Source organism: Dipteris shenzhenensis, chromosome 18, assembly GCF_047967505.1.
Source record: "Dipteris shenzhenensis isolate YYH24624 ecotype China chromosome 18, Dip_SZ_1.0, whole genome shotgun sequence".
Lineage (NCBI taxonomy): Eukaryota > Viridiplantae > Streptophyta > Polypodiopsida > Gleicheniales > Dipteridaceae > Dipteris > Dipteris shenzhenensis.
In genome coordinates this window covers 18089503-18109388 of record NC_141613.1, presented here as the reverse complement: position 1 = coordinate 18109388, position 19886 = coordinate 18089503, and the positions used below count along the sequence as shown (strand labels likewise).

The 19886-nt window shown below is 45.1% G+C and overlaps 1 protein-coding gene across 5 annotated transcripts in view; it reads right to left on the bottom strand.

Annotated features, from left to right (window-relative positions):
• Positions 1-15566, bottom strand: part of LOC147890892 (RNA helicase, ATP-dependent, SK12/DOB1 protein) — a 257780-nt gene extending 242214 nt beyond the window's left edge. For all 5 annotated transcript variants that reach the window (XM_087389232.1, XM_087389233.1, XM_087389231.1 and 2 more), the window contains exons 1-6: positions 15397-15566; positions 15147-15262; positions 14717-15037; positions 1575-1835; positions 625-705; positions 265-343 (exon numbers count right to left, since the gene is read on the bottom strand). In XM_087389232.1, the coding sequence (XP_087245358.1) occupies positions 265-343; positions 625-705; positions 1575-1835; positions 14717-15037; positions 15147-15262; positions 15397-15445 (907 nt within the window). In that variant the 5' untranslated portion in view covers positions 15446-15566. The remainder of the gene's footprint in view (positions 1-264; positions 344-624; positions 706-1574; positions 1836-14716; positions 15038-15146; positions 15263-15396) is intronic.
• Positions 15567-19886: the final 4320 nt, after the last annotated feature.

The window sequence follows — 19886 nt, the reverse complement described above, 5'->3', positions numbered from 1 at the left end:
GCCTATTTTCCTTGTTTGAAAGGTAAGTAGATCTCCAGTGAAGGTGTAAATTAAAAACGATAAAAGAGTGGCCAACTGAGATGGCTCAGCATTAGTGCTGGCTTATGATACTAAGATTGACTTTATAAGACAAAGACGTAGTCTTCTGGGGTAAGAGAGTGACTAGTCTTTATAGATAAGACCGATTTACAGAACTAGTTACTACAATTTAGGTCCTACAGACCAGCTTCTGCCAAGGAAACTTGTGGAAACAGCTCCGCTTACCTCCTTGAATATCCTCTTCAGTTTGTTCCTGTCCCCATGCTCGTCTGAAAAGTTCATTGAAGTGCACCTGGCCTGATTCCTGAGAGTTGAAAATTAAGGCGTATTATGAATATTAAGTCCAAAGGTCAAACACGTCCCATAAATGTAGCATATGCCAGAAGTAAAAATATCATAAAGATTACGTGCACTTTCAATCAATAATCTGCATAACTCTCCCATCTATGATCCACAAAAGCTCAAATAACCTCAGAATCAACCTTCTCAACCACTTCATCTATTGAATTTCCTAGCATTATTAAATCGAGGGTATAGAGAAAGCTGTATCACTGTAATGACGAAAATGTTTGTCTGAAACCATACCACTTTAAGCTCCTCAACTTTTTGATTCAACCCTTGTGTGGGATGATCTGTCCCACGCTCTCGTCTGCGACTAAAGAAGGGCTGCATAAATACATTTAAATGAGAGAGAGATCTTCCTTGTACATTGAGATGAAAGGTCAGTACAAAAGAAGACTCCCGACCAGAACAAACAAGTTTAAAGGCCAATATTTATTTTCCAAAACAGTTACTGTCTATTGCAACTCCCCTGTTTGAACACATAGATTAGACCCATAGAGAACACATGTGCAGAAACAATCGCTAACAGTCCAAAAGGGTATTATAGCGTTACAGCCAGCAGGCTGCTTAATGTTCATGAGGCGGAAAGGTAGATGATCTCAAGTGAATCATGCTATGCACTGCCATGCTATGCAATGCCAAAAGGAAACATTGTCAGAACTGTGCAAGCACTCCAATTATCGATGGTCTGATATGTAATCACTCCAATTAGTTATGTTCAGATATAAACACCAGAATCACCAATTAGATTTTCATCTGACAATCCATACATAGCTGGCTTTCACCTCATTGGGATTCCAAATGCCTTGAAATTCACAGAGACAGCACAAGATGTAGCAATGTAGCAATATACATCATTGAGATATACAAATTCCTTCTAAGCTTAACACAGAATCAACGCATTTGCAGAGACAATATTTTTATGGCAAGAATGTAGCTTATTGAAAGCTTAGGTAGCAAAAGAAAACTAAAGTGAAAAAACATAAAGCATGCAGGCAGACTTTGCAAGGCAGCAATGTGCAAAAAGAAATGAAAGGTAATGATTGAACCCTCAGAAATTCGTAGGCTTCAAAAGGAGAATGCAATGCTGTATAGTAATTTAAGCAGGCTCCATACAGAACACTATTAAAGCTTGTACTTACAATATGATCAGGAATTGAAACATATATGGTCGCATCAACTTCCTTTCTTACCTCAGGAACCCCAAGATCCAAACCTCGTGTAAACCCGGGAGGAACAGTCAGGAGTGGTCCTCCTTCCAACACAGCCTGCAACCCATCACCAACGGTGTCGTCTTCTGCCCTGAGCTTATCAAATGTATGAGAAACATCAAACCCTCCTGGTCGAAATGGATGATTGGTTGTGCTTCCAGTCACAAAGTCCTCTGGAGGACCTGGTCTTCGTAAGACTGACGATGAATTATGTGCCCCTTCACAGTGATAAATCACCTCCACCTTTGCACAAATGCCAAACTTTTCAGTCCTGACTGTCCAAAGAAGGTCACAAGGGTCTGAACAGAAACTGACGATATGCATAATAAGGGAGAGCACTTCAACAACAGCCACTAAACTTTCAGTACTCTAAAATCATTCAAAATGAAATAAATCTGCCACTGCCAATGTACACTGCACAAGAGGAAAACTATCATCTATATTCCCACACTGCCTTCTAATCCAGGACAAAATGGTTGGTAAAATGTATGAGCTTGAATGGGATAGGAGGAGGATGAGACACCAATGCACATGCAACATCTGGAAAACATATATGAGTCATAAGCTAAGGGTAGCATTAAATGGAACTCAAGGGTCACAAATGAAAAGTTACCCCTCTTCATATATCAACAAGCATTCTCTTCAACCACCTTGCATGCATGTGCATACTTCTCTCTCTAGCATATCTTGCATGTAGGCATCGATGTAGCAACGAATTCTCTCACAACCCATTGAAGGGCCAATCTGTTAGAAATGAAAATCCTCCAACAGCGGAAGACTGATAGATGCGCCCAGGACACGCGGAAGTGTTTCCTACGGAATCAAACTTCTCAACTTGTGTGTACTTCACAACTATAGATGTGTGTGCAGACCAGTAAAAAATAGACAATGCATCCAAGACAAATATAGAAGCCACAATTCTATATTTCTGTCCGTCTAAAACTGAACACAATACAAAAGAGATGCAGAGTCCCACCAAACCGTAGTCCTGCGATCTTACCAAAAGTCCTCCTATCTGCCTGGCACCTCTAGATCTCTAAGCCCGCGTGCTCCTCTGAGCTTATGTAGACTCTCTGTCCAGTGATCCCTCCACCTTACTCCCCTGGTAGTCAGCCTAGGTGTAGCCTCTTTTGAGCTACGTCTGCAGCTTCTTGTAGGCCTCCTTCACCTCCTAGATGTCACTGGGCCCTTTGCTGGAAACCCTGCATAGATCTGCCCTTTCCATCTATGAACAGCCTCTGGAAATGTCTCTCTCAGATCTGCCCTCCATGGAGGCTTTCCTCTACCAAGTACTTCCTTCTTTTGTCTGCTGCCCACATGGCAGCCACATGACCCAATCTCTTGTCCTATGGTCCACCCCCCCAATGCACTACTCATTTGGGGGCTCACAGGTGGGGAGGTAACCAACCCTAATCCAACACCCCCAATGCACTCCTCATTTGGGGGCTCACAGGTGGAGTACGAGGTTCAGGTGGAGTTGCAGTCCTTTTCAGATCCACACTTCGAGGGATCATTTCAGTAGAGCAGAGAGATACACATTCCAGATTTCTTTGGATCCGGATACAACACATGGACAGCCAGGATCTGTTTGTCGCAGTTTGCTACTCCCCCCCGGAGACCTCCCACTTTGCCAGAGATATTCGAGGTGATGATGAGATATCCCCATTTGCTGCCCTTTATCAGTCCATCGTTGACTTTTCTAGCCGCGGAGAAGTCCTTCTAGTGGGGGACTTCAACGCGAGGACAAGGGCCGTCAGGTACCACTTCTTGATTTCAGAGATGATTCCACTCTACTGGCAGATGTTGACCTTGAGGAGGCAGGTATGATACAGGTTTCGGCTGACAAGCAAGGTCCATTCTCATCCTATGGGCAGGCCCTATTAGACCTAGGCAGGATACATGATCTCATTATCTATAATGGTCTTGACAGATGGCCCGCTTCAGGTGGTTTCACATGCTTTCCACATGGGGGGGGCTCCAGTGTTGTTGATTACATCATGGGATCCCCTGTCTTCACATCTCGCATTACTGACTTCACTGTAGCACCTCTCCCCCCAAGGGCTGATCATACATACCTTTTCTTTCGCATCTCCACCTCCCTTTGCACAACACCTTCCACCCCACTCAGTGCTTACTCCACCTACCACGATATACGCTTTGATCGGGATCACTCACCTTCTTACTCTGGCCGTCTGTACATACTTCTCGCTTATATTGACTTCATACCCCTTTTAGAGGATCGTGTTGCCCTTGTCACCCGCTCACTACACGAGGCTGCCATTCACACTTTTCCCCACACCAGCCGCTCCACCCGCCCACCACCCCTTGAACCGTACCTTGTAATAGTTGGTACGATGATGAGTGTAAGGCCTTACGCCGTCAACTCAGATTCGAAACCAAAAACAGTCTTTCGAGCGCACCAGATACGCTACGTGAATACCGTAGACTCGTACGGAGGAAGAAACTAGACTTCGTTCGTCGAAACGAGGAGGAGCTACTGAACATTTTGTTTAGTAACAACTCTAAGGACTTTTGGCAGAGATTTCTAGAAGGACGGTCCCCTCCGCCACTCACTGACACCCACATCTGGTTTGATTATGCACGCACACTTTATGACATCCCAAATCAGCCAGTCCCTAGCCTCTCACACATGCCTCGTCCCACATCTTGCACCCTCTTCACTAGAGGAGGGTAAAGGATGCTGTAATGAAACTTCATAATGGCCGAGCGAAGGATCATGAGGGACTATGCACTGAGTTCATTGCATATGGGATTAACCTCCTAGCCCGCGATCTTAGCAAAGCTTTTTAATGAAGCGGTTTGTTTGGGATTTCCACACACTTGGACCATTAACACTATCTCACCCATCCACAAGGCAAGGGATCCCATGAGCCCGGAGAACTACAGGACCATTATGATTGGACATGTCATGTCCAAGATTTATGCATCAGTACTTGACTCCGAGGTTAGCAGACTTGCAGAGTGTCAAGGACTCACAACAGCAGGACAGGCAGGATTCCGACGTGATCATGGAACCATGGACCACATTCTGACGCTCAGATGTATCATCGAGGAGGCGAGGTCACGGAAGCAGAGGGTTTATTGTTGCTTTGTGGATTTTTGCAAGGCATTTGACATGGTCCCGAGGGCTCGCCTCATACAACACCTACAGGACTTGGGTTATGACCAAGAGATCATTTGGGCTGTCATGGCACTTTACGAGAGAGTTTCTGGCAGAGTTCGGGCAGGATCCGGGTGGACAGACGAGATCATGAGTACCATCGGGATCAAACAAGGGTGTCCTTTGTCACCTACCTTGTTTGGCCTCTACATTGACGAGTGATGCAGACACAAGGGAGTGTAGGTTGCTCTCTTGCGGGCACGCTGATCCAGATTTTGCTCTATGCAGATGACGTGGCTCTCTTGTCTTCCTCAGCAGAGGGGCTTCAGAGATACCTAGACGCACTACAGTCCTTTTGTGAGTCTCATGATTTGAAGGTCAACCTGGGCAAAACCAAGGTCATGATCTTCAATACATCTCGAGCCATCATGCGTCAAGAGTAGTTCACATTTGCGGTGTCATCTGCTGAGATAGTTTCATCATACACTTATCTTGGGGTTATCTTCTCCGGACCGAGCTTCACTATGAGACCTGCGATGCAGGCACGCTTGAGTAGAGGGTATGCCTCATTGGCCAGGCTAGAGAGGCAGTGCTTCCGCTCACACTTTAAGGATCCACGCACCAAGGGGTTGCTTTTTTACTCCTTGGCTCGCCTAGCGAGGATGTATGGCAGCCCTTGTTGGGGGCCAGACTTGTCGGATACAGAGTGGGCCCGTGTGGAGCAGCTACATGTTCTCATGCTATCACGGATGATTCATGGTAAGTCATCCGTTCCTCACCAGATCATTCAGGCTGAGTTTGGGTCACCCCCTTTACAACTAGATGCTGCATTTCAGGTCATCACATATCTGTACCGAGTTAGGGAATATGGGGATTATACCTAGGGGCGTAGCAAGCTACCATGGATAGCTCTATCCTCTTCTATGGCACTTGCAGCAAGAGGAGATCAGAGGTACTGGTATGCACGTACAAAGAGATGGTTTAAGCGACTGGGGCTCCACATGGATAGACTACCTCCCTTTCAGTATAGCATGGATGCTCCGTTCTCTCATCACACGAGGTCAACCAGGTTATCCATGAGGATCTACTACAGCTACACACTTTTCGGACCTAGTTGAAACCGAGTGAACTCCAAGTGAAGCTTAGCTTCTACAGAGATCATTTCTTACATATCACAGCGGAGGGTTTCATTGACCCACCAGGATACACATAGATTCACCTACCCCACTCGATCAGGATCTCTTTTGGGCAGTTCCGAGTCTCTTCACACAGACTTCGCATCGAGAGCGGCAGAGCAGAGCGACTACCCAGGGAGCGGCGCATATGCACACTATGTGACATACAGGAGGTTGAAACAGAGGAGCATTTCATCTTCAGGTGTCCTATGTACTATGAGATCCGAGGACGTTTCCACTGCCTCTTCAGAGATAGTTATGGGATTTTAGCCCATTTCCTCTCCTACCCAAACCAGCGGTGTTTGGCAGGGTTCATTCATGAGGCACTTAGACACCGTGAGAGGATACTCCGAGCACGGAGACAGGAGCAGACTTCTTCCTCGATTGATCCCTCTCAGAGCTCTATCACGGAGTTCTTTCAGATCACATGGACCCCAACAAGACGAGGCCTCGACATGACCGTGACACGGAGTCCGTGACCCGACAGCTCAAACAGAGGGTCGACACACAGATCACACTTGGAGACATCCCCTCCTTGTTTAGAGTCAAAGCCTGACCGACGGGGGTCACAGTAGCCCTGGTTAGATGCAGAGCTACGACCAGGAGATGTGCCAGGACCGCACCTCTGAGTGGCCGACAGCACTCTATTGCCGACTTCATGCCTCCACTGCCTCATCCATCCTGATATCTTGCTGTTGCTGGGGATGATGATGATATTGATGATGATGCTGAGATTGATATATAGTCGACCATCGACATGACTATGTTGTACTTAGGACTTAGTACTGACTATGTTGTACTTAGGACTTAGTACTGCCATTCTGCATTTTTGCATTTTTTGCATTTTGCATTTTGCATTGGTATGGACGCTCGTTTAGTAGCTCCACTACCACAGCTCGTTGTATCAGGATTTTCACAGTCTCATAGACCCATCGGTCTTCCGAAGACTTTAATAAACTTTCTTTCTTTCTTTCACCATTGGCTTGATCCCAATCCGTCAATGAAGATGCTCCAGTAGCTCCCCTGTTGTAGCCCTTTGGAACACTTTCGTGTCATTATAGTCATTGCTTGGCTTTTCATCTAGCAGCTTCTGATCCGCCAAGTCCGGTTCCACATCAGCACACTAGTTTGGTACACATGTCCATCTTTGGTAGCAGCTGATGGCACCACCACCTCGAGCACTCCAAGTACCAGCATCCTCCAACAATCTCCGGGATGATGGGTGAACAACCTAAAGACTGAAGTCCTCCAGGCACCAAGCTCTTAGGGTCTCTTTCAACCCGTCCTCTGTCTGGCTAGGTCAACAATGAAACAGCATACCCGAGACATTATATCTCAAGCATAAATCCAGATTAAAGCTGCAGGTGTGGTTCTGTGTTGTCCCCCTCTAAGTCACAGCCTCCGTCTGACTCTGAGTCCTCGGGTCCTATCAAAGAATCCCTCTGTGTCAACAACACTAGCCAAGCACCCAGATGGTTCCAAGCACTCATCATTATCCACCGCCTTCACAAAAGATTATGACTCCTCTTCTGACCATATCACAATGTCGGACATCCTGACAGTAACACAGGGGTCCATACACCTAATCTCTGCAACACTGGCAAATGCGACCAAGAAAAGTTCTTCTTTCAACACCAACTAAGCGAACTCCTCTAACTCTGAGCTGACCTCCTGCTTCTTCTGATCAGCCTTTTTCTTTCTGCGGTCCTTCACAAAATGCCCTTACCTTTGCTCTTGTCCTGAGCTACTAGGGTGGTATCATATGTTCCATCATACTTCTTTTCCCGAGCTTCTTGTTGTTGCAGCAGCAATAGCAACAGAACTAGCTCCTCAAAAGTCATCGGCGCCGCCCTCGACCTTGCAATCATCGTAGTAACAAAACTACTATAGCTTCGAGGCATTCCCAGCAACAGCCATGCCATCCAAGTCAAGCTCGTCCTTTGAGCAACTGCCGCCAGCTGATCCCTCACCACCTTCATCTTGGTGATGTGTTCCTGTACCGATGCTCCTTCATCCATACTCATTCCATGCAGCTCTGTCTCAACGATTCTTGCCTCATTATTGAGCTCATACACGTCCCTACATGTTGCCTAGGCCTCAAAATAAGTGTTCGCAATTTGAATATGAGGGAGCACCGCATCCATTGTCGTCCCCACAATGATAGCCATGGCTTCCGCATCCCAAACCTGCCATGCTCTCACTAAAACAGGGTCCGCTTGTGTTGTCACTACTACCGTAGTTTGTGGCTGGAGTAGTCACGGTGGGTTGAGGCATCAGCTCCCTCCCATTTGCAATCTCCTATGACTCCCTCAACACTAAGTGGCTCCAAACCTTCATTTTCCATAATGAGATAATTGGTCCCATCGAGCTTGCCCAGGTCACCAAAATTAGGAATCTGATATCTATTGGCCATGACAATGAGCTAAAAAGGGTAGAGTTAGAGTGTCATACACCTTCCTGAACCTCAGTCTAACAATCCTTCAAACACCTGCATAAACTCGAGCCTGCCGCTTGGGTACAATCCTTTAGACGTTGAAGTTAATTCCATCAAGCAATGACTCAAGGTCATCCTCGAGCAAGGTATTTGCCTTCAAGCTCCACTTCCCGTGAACTTTCGTCAAGGCTTTGATACCATGCGAGAAATGAAAATCCCACCAGATGGTATCCTGCAACGGAAGACTGATAGATAAGCCCAGCCTGCACTGTTGCATCCGTACGCGTACGCTCCTTTTTTCCGTACAGATTTAGTACGGCCGTACGTACGGACATCCGTACGTGCCTTTTTTTTTGGGGGGGGGGGGGGGGGGGGGGGGGGAATCAGGATGCGTACCTTATATTATTGCTTGGCTCCTATTTTCGAATCCGTACAACGTCCTTGTGAAGGCTCCCGAATCCCAAGAAAGGCCGTACGTACTACATAGTACAGTCTACGCCCAAATTCCAATCACGATTCACCGACTCTCTGCCTGCACACCGACCTTGCTGCCTCAAGAGCCTATTTAGGCAGACGTTTGCCCTCTATTTAGGCAGCCCTTTGCCCTCTTCTTCAGCACCTTGCTGCCCTCTATTTAGGCAGCCCTTTGCCCTCTTCTCAAGAGCCTATTTAGGCAGCCCTTTGCCCTCTTCTTCAGTCCCGACTCCCGAGTCCCCTCAGCCCTTCACTCTTCTTCAGTTTGCCCTCCTCTTCAGCACCTTGCTGCCCTCTATTTAGGCAGCCCTTTGCCCTCTTCTACTTGCTTTGGAGGTGAGTGGTCACCGTACAGTTGCAGCCCGCAGCTTGCCTCTACGCTCTACCTGCTCCAAGTGTCAAGGTAAATGCAATGGCTGCTCTTTTTTCCTGTTTTGCAGCAAGTGCTCTCTCTTTAGTTGATGCCATCTAGCAGGGCAGCCTGCAAGGGCTTCAAGCCCTCTTTGGAAATTGTTCCTTTGCCCAATGCCTTATTTGCCCTCTTTTGCAAATTTGCAGCTTGCAGATCTACAAATGGGAAGACAAAAAGGACCAGAATGGGAATTTGTAGAGGCCTTAAAGCCTTTGGGGAAGGGCAAATACACTTGTAAATGTAAATATTGCCCTCATTCATGGGATGGAGGACCGACCCGTATAAGGGCACATTTTCTTGGGCTCACAGGCTTGGGGGTTGACAAGTGTACCGCTCCTCCTGAAAATGTGAAAGATACTTGTCGAAGATTGCAGGCAAAGGCGGCCCTAAAAACTGCTGCAAAACAGCTTGTTGAAGATGTGGCTGATTTGGGAGATGCCTCAGTGAGTGGCACTGCAAGTGGAAATGCATCTGGCAGTGCATATGAGCCAAAGCAAAAGAAGTTGAAGATGTCAAAGGGAACCTTGGAAAAGGCATGGGAGTCACAAGCACGGAGGATGCATACATTGCTCTCCGTCGTTTTTTCTTTGCAGAGGATATTCCTCATTGGAAGGTGAGGAGCCCTTATTTTTTGGAGATGGTTCGTGCCATTGGCCAAGTTGGGCCTACCTTCAAGCCTCCATCCTACACCGGTAGAAGAGGTGGTTGATGAAGACATCGTTGCAGGAGGAGGAGAGGGGCTGCCTTGACCTTGATGAGTCCCTAAGGAGTCCTCGTCCTTAGTACCCTCTTCTTTCACCTGTTCTCCACTTTGCACTTCTTCTTCTCCGGAGTCCGGATCTAACCACCAGGGTTCCTGTTGATCCAAGTCAATGAGAGTGTCGATGAAGTTACTTGCTCCGGCTACTGCTCCAATGGGCTCACTTTGTGCTCGAGTTGAGGACTTCGCAAACTTACGCCGCACGTAATGCTTCTTGTACCTAGTTTGGTCTGTCGGAAGTCTTTTCTCCACTCTCCTCAAGTACATCCTAGTTCTCTCACTAGCTCCTTCAAATGTTTCAGAACTACTCGGCATAAGACCTCTCTCTAGGACCCTAGATCACCACTTCACTCGTGCTACTCAACACCAGCAGTGTCCCACCGTGATCGCCATAAACTGTCTGAGGGGGGGGGGGGTTTCCTAACACTTCGGAAGTATTACCGGAGGCCTAGGGCCACTGGTGCGAGAAGCGAGTAAGATGTGCCATAAGTGTCACTGATGGTACGTAGGCGAGTGCTTGTCGATGGTGTCAACTATGTGCAAGCGGTACAAGTGCTGAAGTGATGTGAGCAAGAAGAAGACCAAAGCGGAACAACATCATGAAAGCTAACCCTCGACATGAACAGCAAAGAACTTCAACCACATGACACAGGTCCGTTGTACCAGGTGAAGGGAGGAGGAGGGGAGGAGAACACAACAGAAAGAGATTTTAGAGTAGCGAGCAGAGATGGGGAGTAGCATAACTCATTAGAAAGCAAGATGACTGATACACCCCCAGAAGATACACACGAGGCGAGCTCTTGACTCTAGCCTCTCACTCCTTCACTCACGCCCCTCACCCCTGCCAGAATGTCCCTCTCCCTTTTCCCTTTCCCCCTCTTCACCTTCTCCTCCTCTGCTCCACCCCCCGCTACCAATCTCCTCTCCTTCTTCCTATTGGATGTCTTCTTGCACCCTTAGCCATCCTTAGCCATTCCACCGTTTGTGGGCCGCTCTGCCCTTGATGGCTTCCGCAACACTCCAGCCTGTCCTGGGTCAGTGAATCCCATGCTCCATGTGTTCTCCTGCGCTCCTGACACTAGTTGGTTGAGAGGGTTGGTGCACCACCTATGCCTCTTAACTGTTGGACTGCTTCCCATGTGCACCAACAGGTGTATCCCGTGTACCATTGCGCCAGTACTTCCCTCTGATTGACTTTGACCATGTGAGTCGAGGTTGAGGTTTGGCACTCTTCAGTCATGTATTGCTTCTGTCATACCCAAGTCATGTCCAGGTCAAGTCATGTCCAAGTCATGTCCATGTCATGTCCATGTCAGGTCATGTCCAAGTCTGTTCCATGTCACCAAGATGTGAACATATGTGAACACGCTGCGACTAGGTATGACCAAGGTCTAACAACTTGGCATGTTGATGAGGTGACCATGACGTGACCCAGGTGTGACTCTTGGTGGGTCGCCATAAACTTTGAGTACAACAGGTTGGAATGAAGGGGGCTGCTGAGGTTGTACTGAGGGTGGGGACAGCATGATCTGGGTGGGGGAGTGGTATGTAGGAGTAGCGAGGCCGGACGAGGTGATAAAGGGTGGCTGACTGAGAGGTAGAGGTGATACGAGGGAAAAGTACTGTGGAGCCGTGGCCGGTGGGGCCCGTGGTGAGGCTACTGGAGAGGAGACCTGTGATGATGATGCAAGAGAGGGGGAGGAGAGAGGTGGCGTAGATGATGAGGCGGATGATGGTGGTGAAATAGTGGTGGTAACCATAGACGTCGAGGATGTGGTGAGCAGCATGGGCTTTGGGTGGGCCCCTTTCTTCTGGGCTACGGTGCTATCCACTGTCAAACCGCTCCGGTTGCTGCATTTGTTGAAGTCCTCTAGACTAAGTTGCTTTTGTGTTTTCCCCTTGTCACCGTTTCCCTTCCCCATCTCCACACGTATGTAAATTTGGACCGAAGGGTCTCCTGCCTAGTCTCCTGTCCTCATCCTCTTGCTCCCTTCATTATGGAGGAGGCAGCAGCGGGCAAAGAAGGGATTGCAGGAGGTCGGAGCTGCCAATATAAAAAAAAGAGGGTCGGAGCTGCAAGCAGGGGGCCAAAAAAAAAAAAAAAGCTGAGCGAGGGGGGGGAGGGGTAGCGGGGGGGGTAGCGGAGGGGTAGCGGGGGGTAGCGAGGGGTAGCGGGGTGTAGCGAGGGGGTAGCGGGGGGGTAGCGGAGGGGGTAGCAGCGAGGGGGTAGCGGAGGGGTAGCAAGGGGGTGGCGAGGGGATAGCGGAGGGGGTAGCGAGGGGGTAGCAGAGGGGATTCAGAGAGGGGGGCAAAGGGGATTCAGCGAGGGGTAGCGGAAGGGTAGCGAGGGGGTAGCGGAGAGGGGTAGCAGAGGGGATTCAGCGAGGGGGTAGCAGAGGGGATTCAGCGGGGGGTTAGCGGAGGGGTAGCGAGGGGGTAGCGGAGAGGGTAGCCGAGGGAGAGGCATAAGGGAGGGCAGGCAAGGGGGGGAGATGGGAGGTGAGAGGGGGATGGGAAGAGAGCTGAGGGGGAGGGGGGTGGGAGATTGGGGGGGCCAAGAGAGAGAGAGAGAGAGGTAGAAGCTTAGATTTTGAAAGTCTATCTCTAGGCCAGTTGCCAAACCATACAATGAGAGAAAAACCCAGAAATAGGTGTTTCAGACTAGAAAGAGGAATCCTATATTGGAGTTATACCTCACAGGCTAGGAGATGGTAAGGAGATGCTGCTGCTGTCCCAAAAGTGCAGAGAAGAGGCTGATTTCTGCATGAGAAGGGCTGGAACAGTAGAGAGAGAAAGATTGTAAGGGAGTAATGCTTTAGAGAGAGTATGTTGCTGTTGCTCCAAGGTAGGGGAAACAGGAAGGGATGTTGCTGCTCTAGAGGTGAAGAAAAGGAGAGATTTCTGCAGAGAGAGAAGTCTGAAACTGTAGAGAGAGAAAGCCTGCAGCACCATGAAGAGAGCAAGGGAGAGAGGCTGGCTGTACCAAGATGGACAGGGGGAGGGCTGCTGCACCAAGGAGGGAAGAGGAGCTGAAATGAAGCATGGAATTTGTGTAGGAATAGGGGGGGGAAGGCCTTCTTTTATAGGCTCAGCCCACCCTCTGCCCAATTAAGAATGGGGGCTGGCCCCCCTTGGATTTTGGTGGGCTGAATCGAGACTGTAGTTCCTGCAGTGACAAGTGGTGCCATGGTCCATGCATGGTCCTCCAAATGTCCCCACAGGCTGCCATATGTCTCATGAGCTGTCATGTGGCTATGCCACATGTCAAGGCTGCCATGTCAGCATGCCACATCACCCAAAAACCCTCTATGACCAGCATAAGGTGGATTATAACTTTCTTCCAAAACTTTGGATCTAAGTTCCTTTGTTATGCATAGCTGGTCTTGCATAACAAGTATCCATCTCTAAGTTGATAGGCAGGATGAGTACGTCCAGTTATCAAATGTGCCCATATCTGAGAGAAATCAACATCTCCCACATATGAGTCTTGAAGGCTGTCAGCTCATCATGGTAAGTGATTGAGATGTGATGGATCTTTGGTCTACGGGAGAGAGCGTCTGCCACTACATTTTCTCCATGGGTGTACTGGATCTGAAAATGAAATGACTGCAAAAAAGGTAGACCATTTCATATGTCTTTCTCTAATCAAACGCTGCTTTAGGAAATATTTGAGACTTTCATGATCGGTCTTTACAAGGAAATCTATCCCTAAAAAATAGTGCTTCCAAAGTTTTAGAGTATGAATCACAGCCAAGAGTTCTTTTTCATAAATATCATAATGAAGTTCAGCATCTCTTAACCATCTGCTCTCAAAGGCCACTGCACGATCTTGGGTAAGAGAAGCCCCAAGGCAATCACCACTTGCATAAGCTACTACCAAGAAAGGTTTCTTTAAATCAGGAATGATAAGTACAGGACCTGTAGTCAAGGCATGCTTCAAAGCATTGAAGGAGTCCTTTTCTTTTTGGGTCCATCTAACCAAGGCAGCCAATGAGAAAGGGAGCTTGAATCTGAGATTTACGGTTTGAAATTCAGTTTTTTCATCGTGATTTCTTTCCCTCTTCTAGAGATCTAGACTGTACAACAAATGTGGGTTGAAGTGATGATCATGCAGGCATGTTCCTTGCAGATTGTGGTGCCCCTGCAGTCCATTTCTCACTAGTTCCAGCCTTTGAGTCATGTCTTGTATATAGCTCAACTTGAGCATTCTGAGTTCTGCAATTGTGTCTTTGTCCTCTCTCTCTCCCAAGAGTTTGAGCCTAAGTTTGTGAGGTGCATTGCATCTTGGTCTTGTATCTCCATTCGAGCAATAAAAGAGCTTGGATGAGAGGGGGGGCCCGGGGGGGCCGGGGGGGGGGGGAGGGTCTAGCCCCTCAACCCAAGTGCAACTGTATATATCTCTCATATGTTGTTCTAAAGTTTATTTCAGTTATGCAAGCTCTTATTCATGCAATCTCCCATTTCAACTTGCATCTATGTGCATACTGAAAAATCTATAAAAAACAGCATGTAAATTCCTTGGTTTAAAGTGTTGAAAAGCACAGAGTGGTTTCACTGGAAGATGATAACCATCACTTCCCAACATATCAACCTGTTTTCATTGCTCGAAACAGAATGAAAGACAAAAAAACCATTAACATCGGAAGGTATATGACGAAACCAAGCGACAGTATGCCGATGCTCCATTATAAATGACCATTAACAATCAATTAACTCTCAGCATCTTTTAGTGAAGCAGAAAAGCTTACTTCTTCAAACTCTGGAATCCAACCCATGGAATCATTGGCATCAAGTTCGCTTTTATCTAGTGCTGCAGCATTTTCTCTGACAGCCATCTGCTTTTCTTTGTGCTTTCTTGCTCTCCGGAAGGGTGGCTCCCAAACAGGGATGACTGCTGTACGTGCCATGGTTGGTTCCAAAGTTGAAAGTCCTTCCCCCAACCACTCAAATTCCCAGAGCTTGCCACATTTATCAGCACTATCCTCTTCATGATCAAGACCAGGGCATAAATACTCCTGCTCGATGCTCCTTCGGACAGTTTCTGGAGTCTCTTTGGGTAAGGCTGGTGGCTGTGGCATGCGTTACGTGTAAGAAAATCCGTCAGCCTCACATATGACGCAATTATTAATTTGACATCATCATTGTTTTTTTGCGGAATTCAAGAAAAAAGACAGGTACCAATACGAGGTCTGGCAGAGAGCTCAGTGGTGTATCCCTCATAACAGGAGGCAAAGGTTCGACACGCAAATGGCCAGCATATCCAGTCAAAGCGAGCCTAAATGGGAGCTCACCACCTGTATTTTCATGCAGAAGTCATTCCTAAATGTACTTGAATCATCAGGCCAAAGGCGAAGCGAGTTTTTGAAGACTGGTTCGATGAAAGAATCTAATCGCAATTAAAATATGCTACACGAGTGTAATCAAGTACCTATTTTGGCAGCGGAGCTGAAGCTGGAGTTTGAGCCGGAGCAATCCATGAAGGTTGCTCTGGATGGACAGAGCCTACGCAATTGATTATTAGCGGCAAACCAATTTCTATCAACTCAGTCTGTGTAAATAGGACCTTGCGTATTTAGCACTCGTCACGCTATTCTCCAAGTAGAGCTCTTCTTCATTTTGAATGTTTGGCCACATGTTAGATGCTTATTGGGTGCTTTGTTTTCTATTCTTTTTTTCCTTTTTTTTAATTATAAGCAATTGCCTCCTTTTTTTTTCTTTCCTTTTTTCTTTTTTTTTACACGTGTGATCCTCTCGAGGGGCACACCGCCCTCGACCGGTGGGCAGTGGGTCCACAGCCGTGGATAACTCGCGCACCACGAGCTGGGACACACCTCGTGAATCTCTTTGTCACAATTTGAACAAACCTGGTGTGCTGCATTTAAAACTTGGCTTTTCTGAGGCATCTGGAAACAATGGCGGGTGTTTTAAGACTCCATTGCATAATGTAAATGCTCAAACTATGAGCCAAAGCCTTGGAGGCTTCACTCCTTCCTTAGAGATAGTGTTATAGTGGAGGATTGAAACTCTTTTGTGAATTTTCGCATGAAATTTTAAAAGAAATTAACTAAGTTATGTGTCTCAAATTATCGTTTCCTACAAATTTTGCCTTTTAATAGCCCAACTCCTTCAAAAAATCATTTGCTTTCTCTTTTGCATCCAAAACCACTTGCTTTACCGCCGCTATACTAGGAGGCAATGCCGCGCAGACTTGTGCACTCTTGTTTGGGTTGCATCCCTTCAAAAGAGTGTTCAGAGAAAACTTGTGCAACATTTTCATCTTGATTTATATAATTATTTTCTCCAAATTTGCAAAATTATGGGGCAATTTAGTTTCATTATCACTGAAAATCTGCAAATTCTAAAGAAAACCCTTCAAAAATTGGAAACCCCAAGTTTTGTAATTTGTTAAGAAAAAATTTCCCTATGAACGATCCTAAAGGTGGGACTAGCACACACCCATGCCCCCTGTCGAACACTTCTGTCCCTATCTGTATGCATAGCAATAATTAAGCATGGCAAGGCTATCATGGACCAATCTATTTTGTCGGCACTGTCTCACTAGATAAATGTTTTGCAACAACTTAGTGTACTTTTCCATATTTTTTTCCCTGATATGGTTTTTTTTGTTTTTTCCCTTGCCAATTAGCTAATGGATCCTAAAACTTCATTAAACTAGTATGCATAAGAAGCATGGGGATGTTTTACAACTCTTGAATCATAGTTACATATGCTTATGCATCCAACTCTAATGTGACTCATAGTTGTATTTGTGGATAGAAATACATATGATTCTCATACGATTATTGATTGAACCCTAGTTCTGCTTTATTTTCACTGACCATGTAATTGACATAATTGCAAACTTAAAACATGATCTAAGCCCTACCTTTTAGCTTTTCTAATGGATGAATGAAGGGGATAATCGTATACATGAGATGAGAAAAAGGTTCCATGAAGATGAGATTCTCCGTGGCTCAAGGCTAATGCTTCTGCTCTATAAGATTCAAATACCATAGTGATGGTAGAGTTAGCGAGGCCTCTACATATGGGCGCTTCCAAGCTACGACTTGACCATGCTTATTATATGGGCAATCAGATGCAAGCAAAAATAGGCTTCAATGTGGTTAGCATACCATCATGGTTGTCTCTTTCAATTCTCTAGTGTTCCCTCGTTGTATGAACATGGTGCTTGTTATTCTTTAAATAAGTAAATATGAACATTCATTTATAGATATATACCTAGATGAATCCAGGAACATTCCCAAACTTAACCTCTAAAAACACAACATAGTGCAGTTTCAATCTCACAATAGTCACTCATAAGATTGAAAACCATAAACTCCATCACGCATAGCAAGGACTAGCTACTACGACATCCCCACTGACGTCATCAACGCCCAACAGTGGGTGTAGACCATAGTATAAAAATATGCTCTCACACATACACATCCACACACCCACACATACTTGAGCATCCATTTATACAAAGTCTTTGTATTGAGTTTCTGTTGGCACTCCAGAGGTGAAGGGCAGACTCAGCCATGACGAAGGCTAGAACTAAAGGAGAAGGCTAATGAAAAAGTAGTCCAAAAACTTTTCATTCAAGCTACAACTGCTTGTGAAGTCTAAATGATTTATAGATATATGAAAATTTGAATATATACCCTTGTTTTGAGGCAGTCAATAGAGCGAGCAAGGAAAAGCGAGCGGGCCCAAAAAAGCGAGCGAGCTTTTCCACAATTTCCTTATCGCGGTACTCAACATAGCTTTGTGCAAACCACTATTTGGGAAGATTCTCAAAAATAAAACTTATGTTACTATGTGTAACTATACCAACATTGTGAATTATAGTCTACCTTAACTTCCAATTGGAGCCATACTCACATTATGCAACAATAGTATGTGGGTTTGAAAGAAACCGAATTTCCACTCCAAAGCGGATTCCATTACTAATACAACAATTCTTTTGCATTTGAAATGGGTCTTATTATCACAACTCCTTCAATAATCAAAACAAATGCATTGCTTGATATGTTGAACTTAGTAATGTAAACATCACTTCACCCATATGCGACGGAAAAAGGCTGTCTGTAGACTTCATAGCATGGGATTGCATCAACACTTATGACATTCAAAATGGTTCTTCTTATTAAAAGTGTTATCAACCATGAAAGAAGTGAATGTTTAAAAATAGTTCACCCGTATGTTGAAAAAACCCAAGTGTCATTTATGACATTCAAAATTGCAACCATCCTATAGTTCCTAGAGATTTTGCCCATACTTCCAACCCCTTCCCTTCAACCACTAAGAGGTATCTAATAGTTTTGTAGAACACTTGAAATATCATCACCTCCTAATACAAAACCATTATTATTATTTGTAGAACACTTGAGATATCATCACCTCTTAATACAAGACCATTCTTACTATTTGTAGAACACTTGAGATATCATCACTCCTTCCCTTCAGCCACTAAGAGGTACCTAATACTTTTGTAGAACACTTGAACCATTCTTACTATTTGCTGAACACTTGAGATATCATCACCTCTTAATACAAAACCATTCTTACAATTTGTATAACACTTGAGATATCATCACCTCTTATTATAAGACCATTCTTAGTATTTGTAGATCACTTTAGATATCATCGCCTCTTAATACAAGACCATTCTTACTATTTGAGAAATTAATGGATTGAAGGTTTGAAGCTCATAGGAGACGAAGGAAGAGAAAGTCAGTTTCAACATGAGGACAATAAAACTAATTGGAATATTTTGACTTATGTATTATACCTTTTTGAAGACTATGAATTTAAGTTAGTTTCAACATTAGGATGATAAAACTAATTAGAATATTTTGACTTATGTATTATATATTTTTGAAGACTATGAATTTTAATGAGGAGAGGCACGCACACTACTTAGTAAATACACTAGTACTACTACTAGCCTACGACTATTAAGCCTAGTAGCACTAGTGTGATTTTGAGCCTTGTATCAGCCTTTCGATAATTTTCTTTCATCGTTAGTGCAATAGAAATTATTCCTTATATCGGAAGAATCTTGCCAAATTTATTCAAAGTGATGATTTTGTTGTCTACAGGCACTATACTCTGACTCTCAAAAATATATTAAATGTGAGCAACCATTTATCTTGTATGATCAACCCTGGACTATGCTGCGGCTATAGCTCACAGTGAACTACTGCAAGGATTTAATAAGAACTAAAACGATTAGAATCGATAGGACATTACTAGAAAAAAAAAATATGAATTGATATGGCGATGTTCGGTGTGAAATAACCAAATTAATGATTCAATAAGAAAGAAACCAATTAGAATCAATAGGCTATTCAATGGCTCAAATCTGCACACAAATTATAATGTGCCTCCCAACTCTTATGCATTCCAGTTCCTCGTGTTTGACAAGAATGCAAACGATAATGAAATCACATTATCTTAAGTTTCAAAGCAAGCAAAGCACCAAAAATAAATGCAAACGTATTGGATGAGGATTAAATAGGTATAGATATAGATAGACCTATATATATGCATTCATAGATATAATTGATTATTAAAGTTGGATGGTCGTAATAATATTATGTGTACTATCATTGGAATTAGGACTACTATCGGTAATATTGTATGTAGTAGTAGGAGAACTACCATTGAGGAACACTCTAATAAAATTACTAATGGTAGTGACAAAACTACCACTAGTAGTTTGGTAATTACCCCTAACATCTACAACAGATATTTAATGGGTAGCTAGTATTAGGTCAAAAGGCCGCAATTGTGCTATAATAATGGACAAAAAAAGGGAGTGCTATAGCATCACCTAAGGGTCACTTTTTATCCATGAAAGAAATAAGTCGGTGCAACCTAGGTCATACAGATCTAGGTCATGTGGAGTGGTTC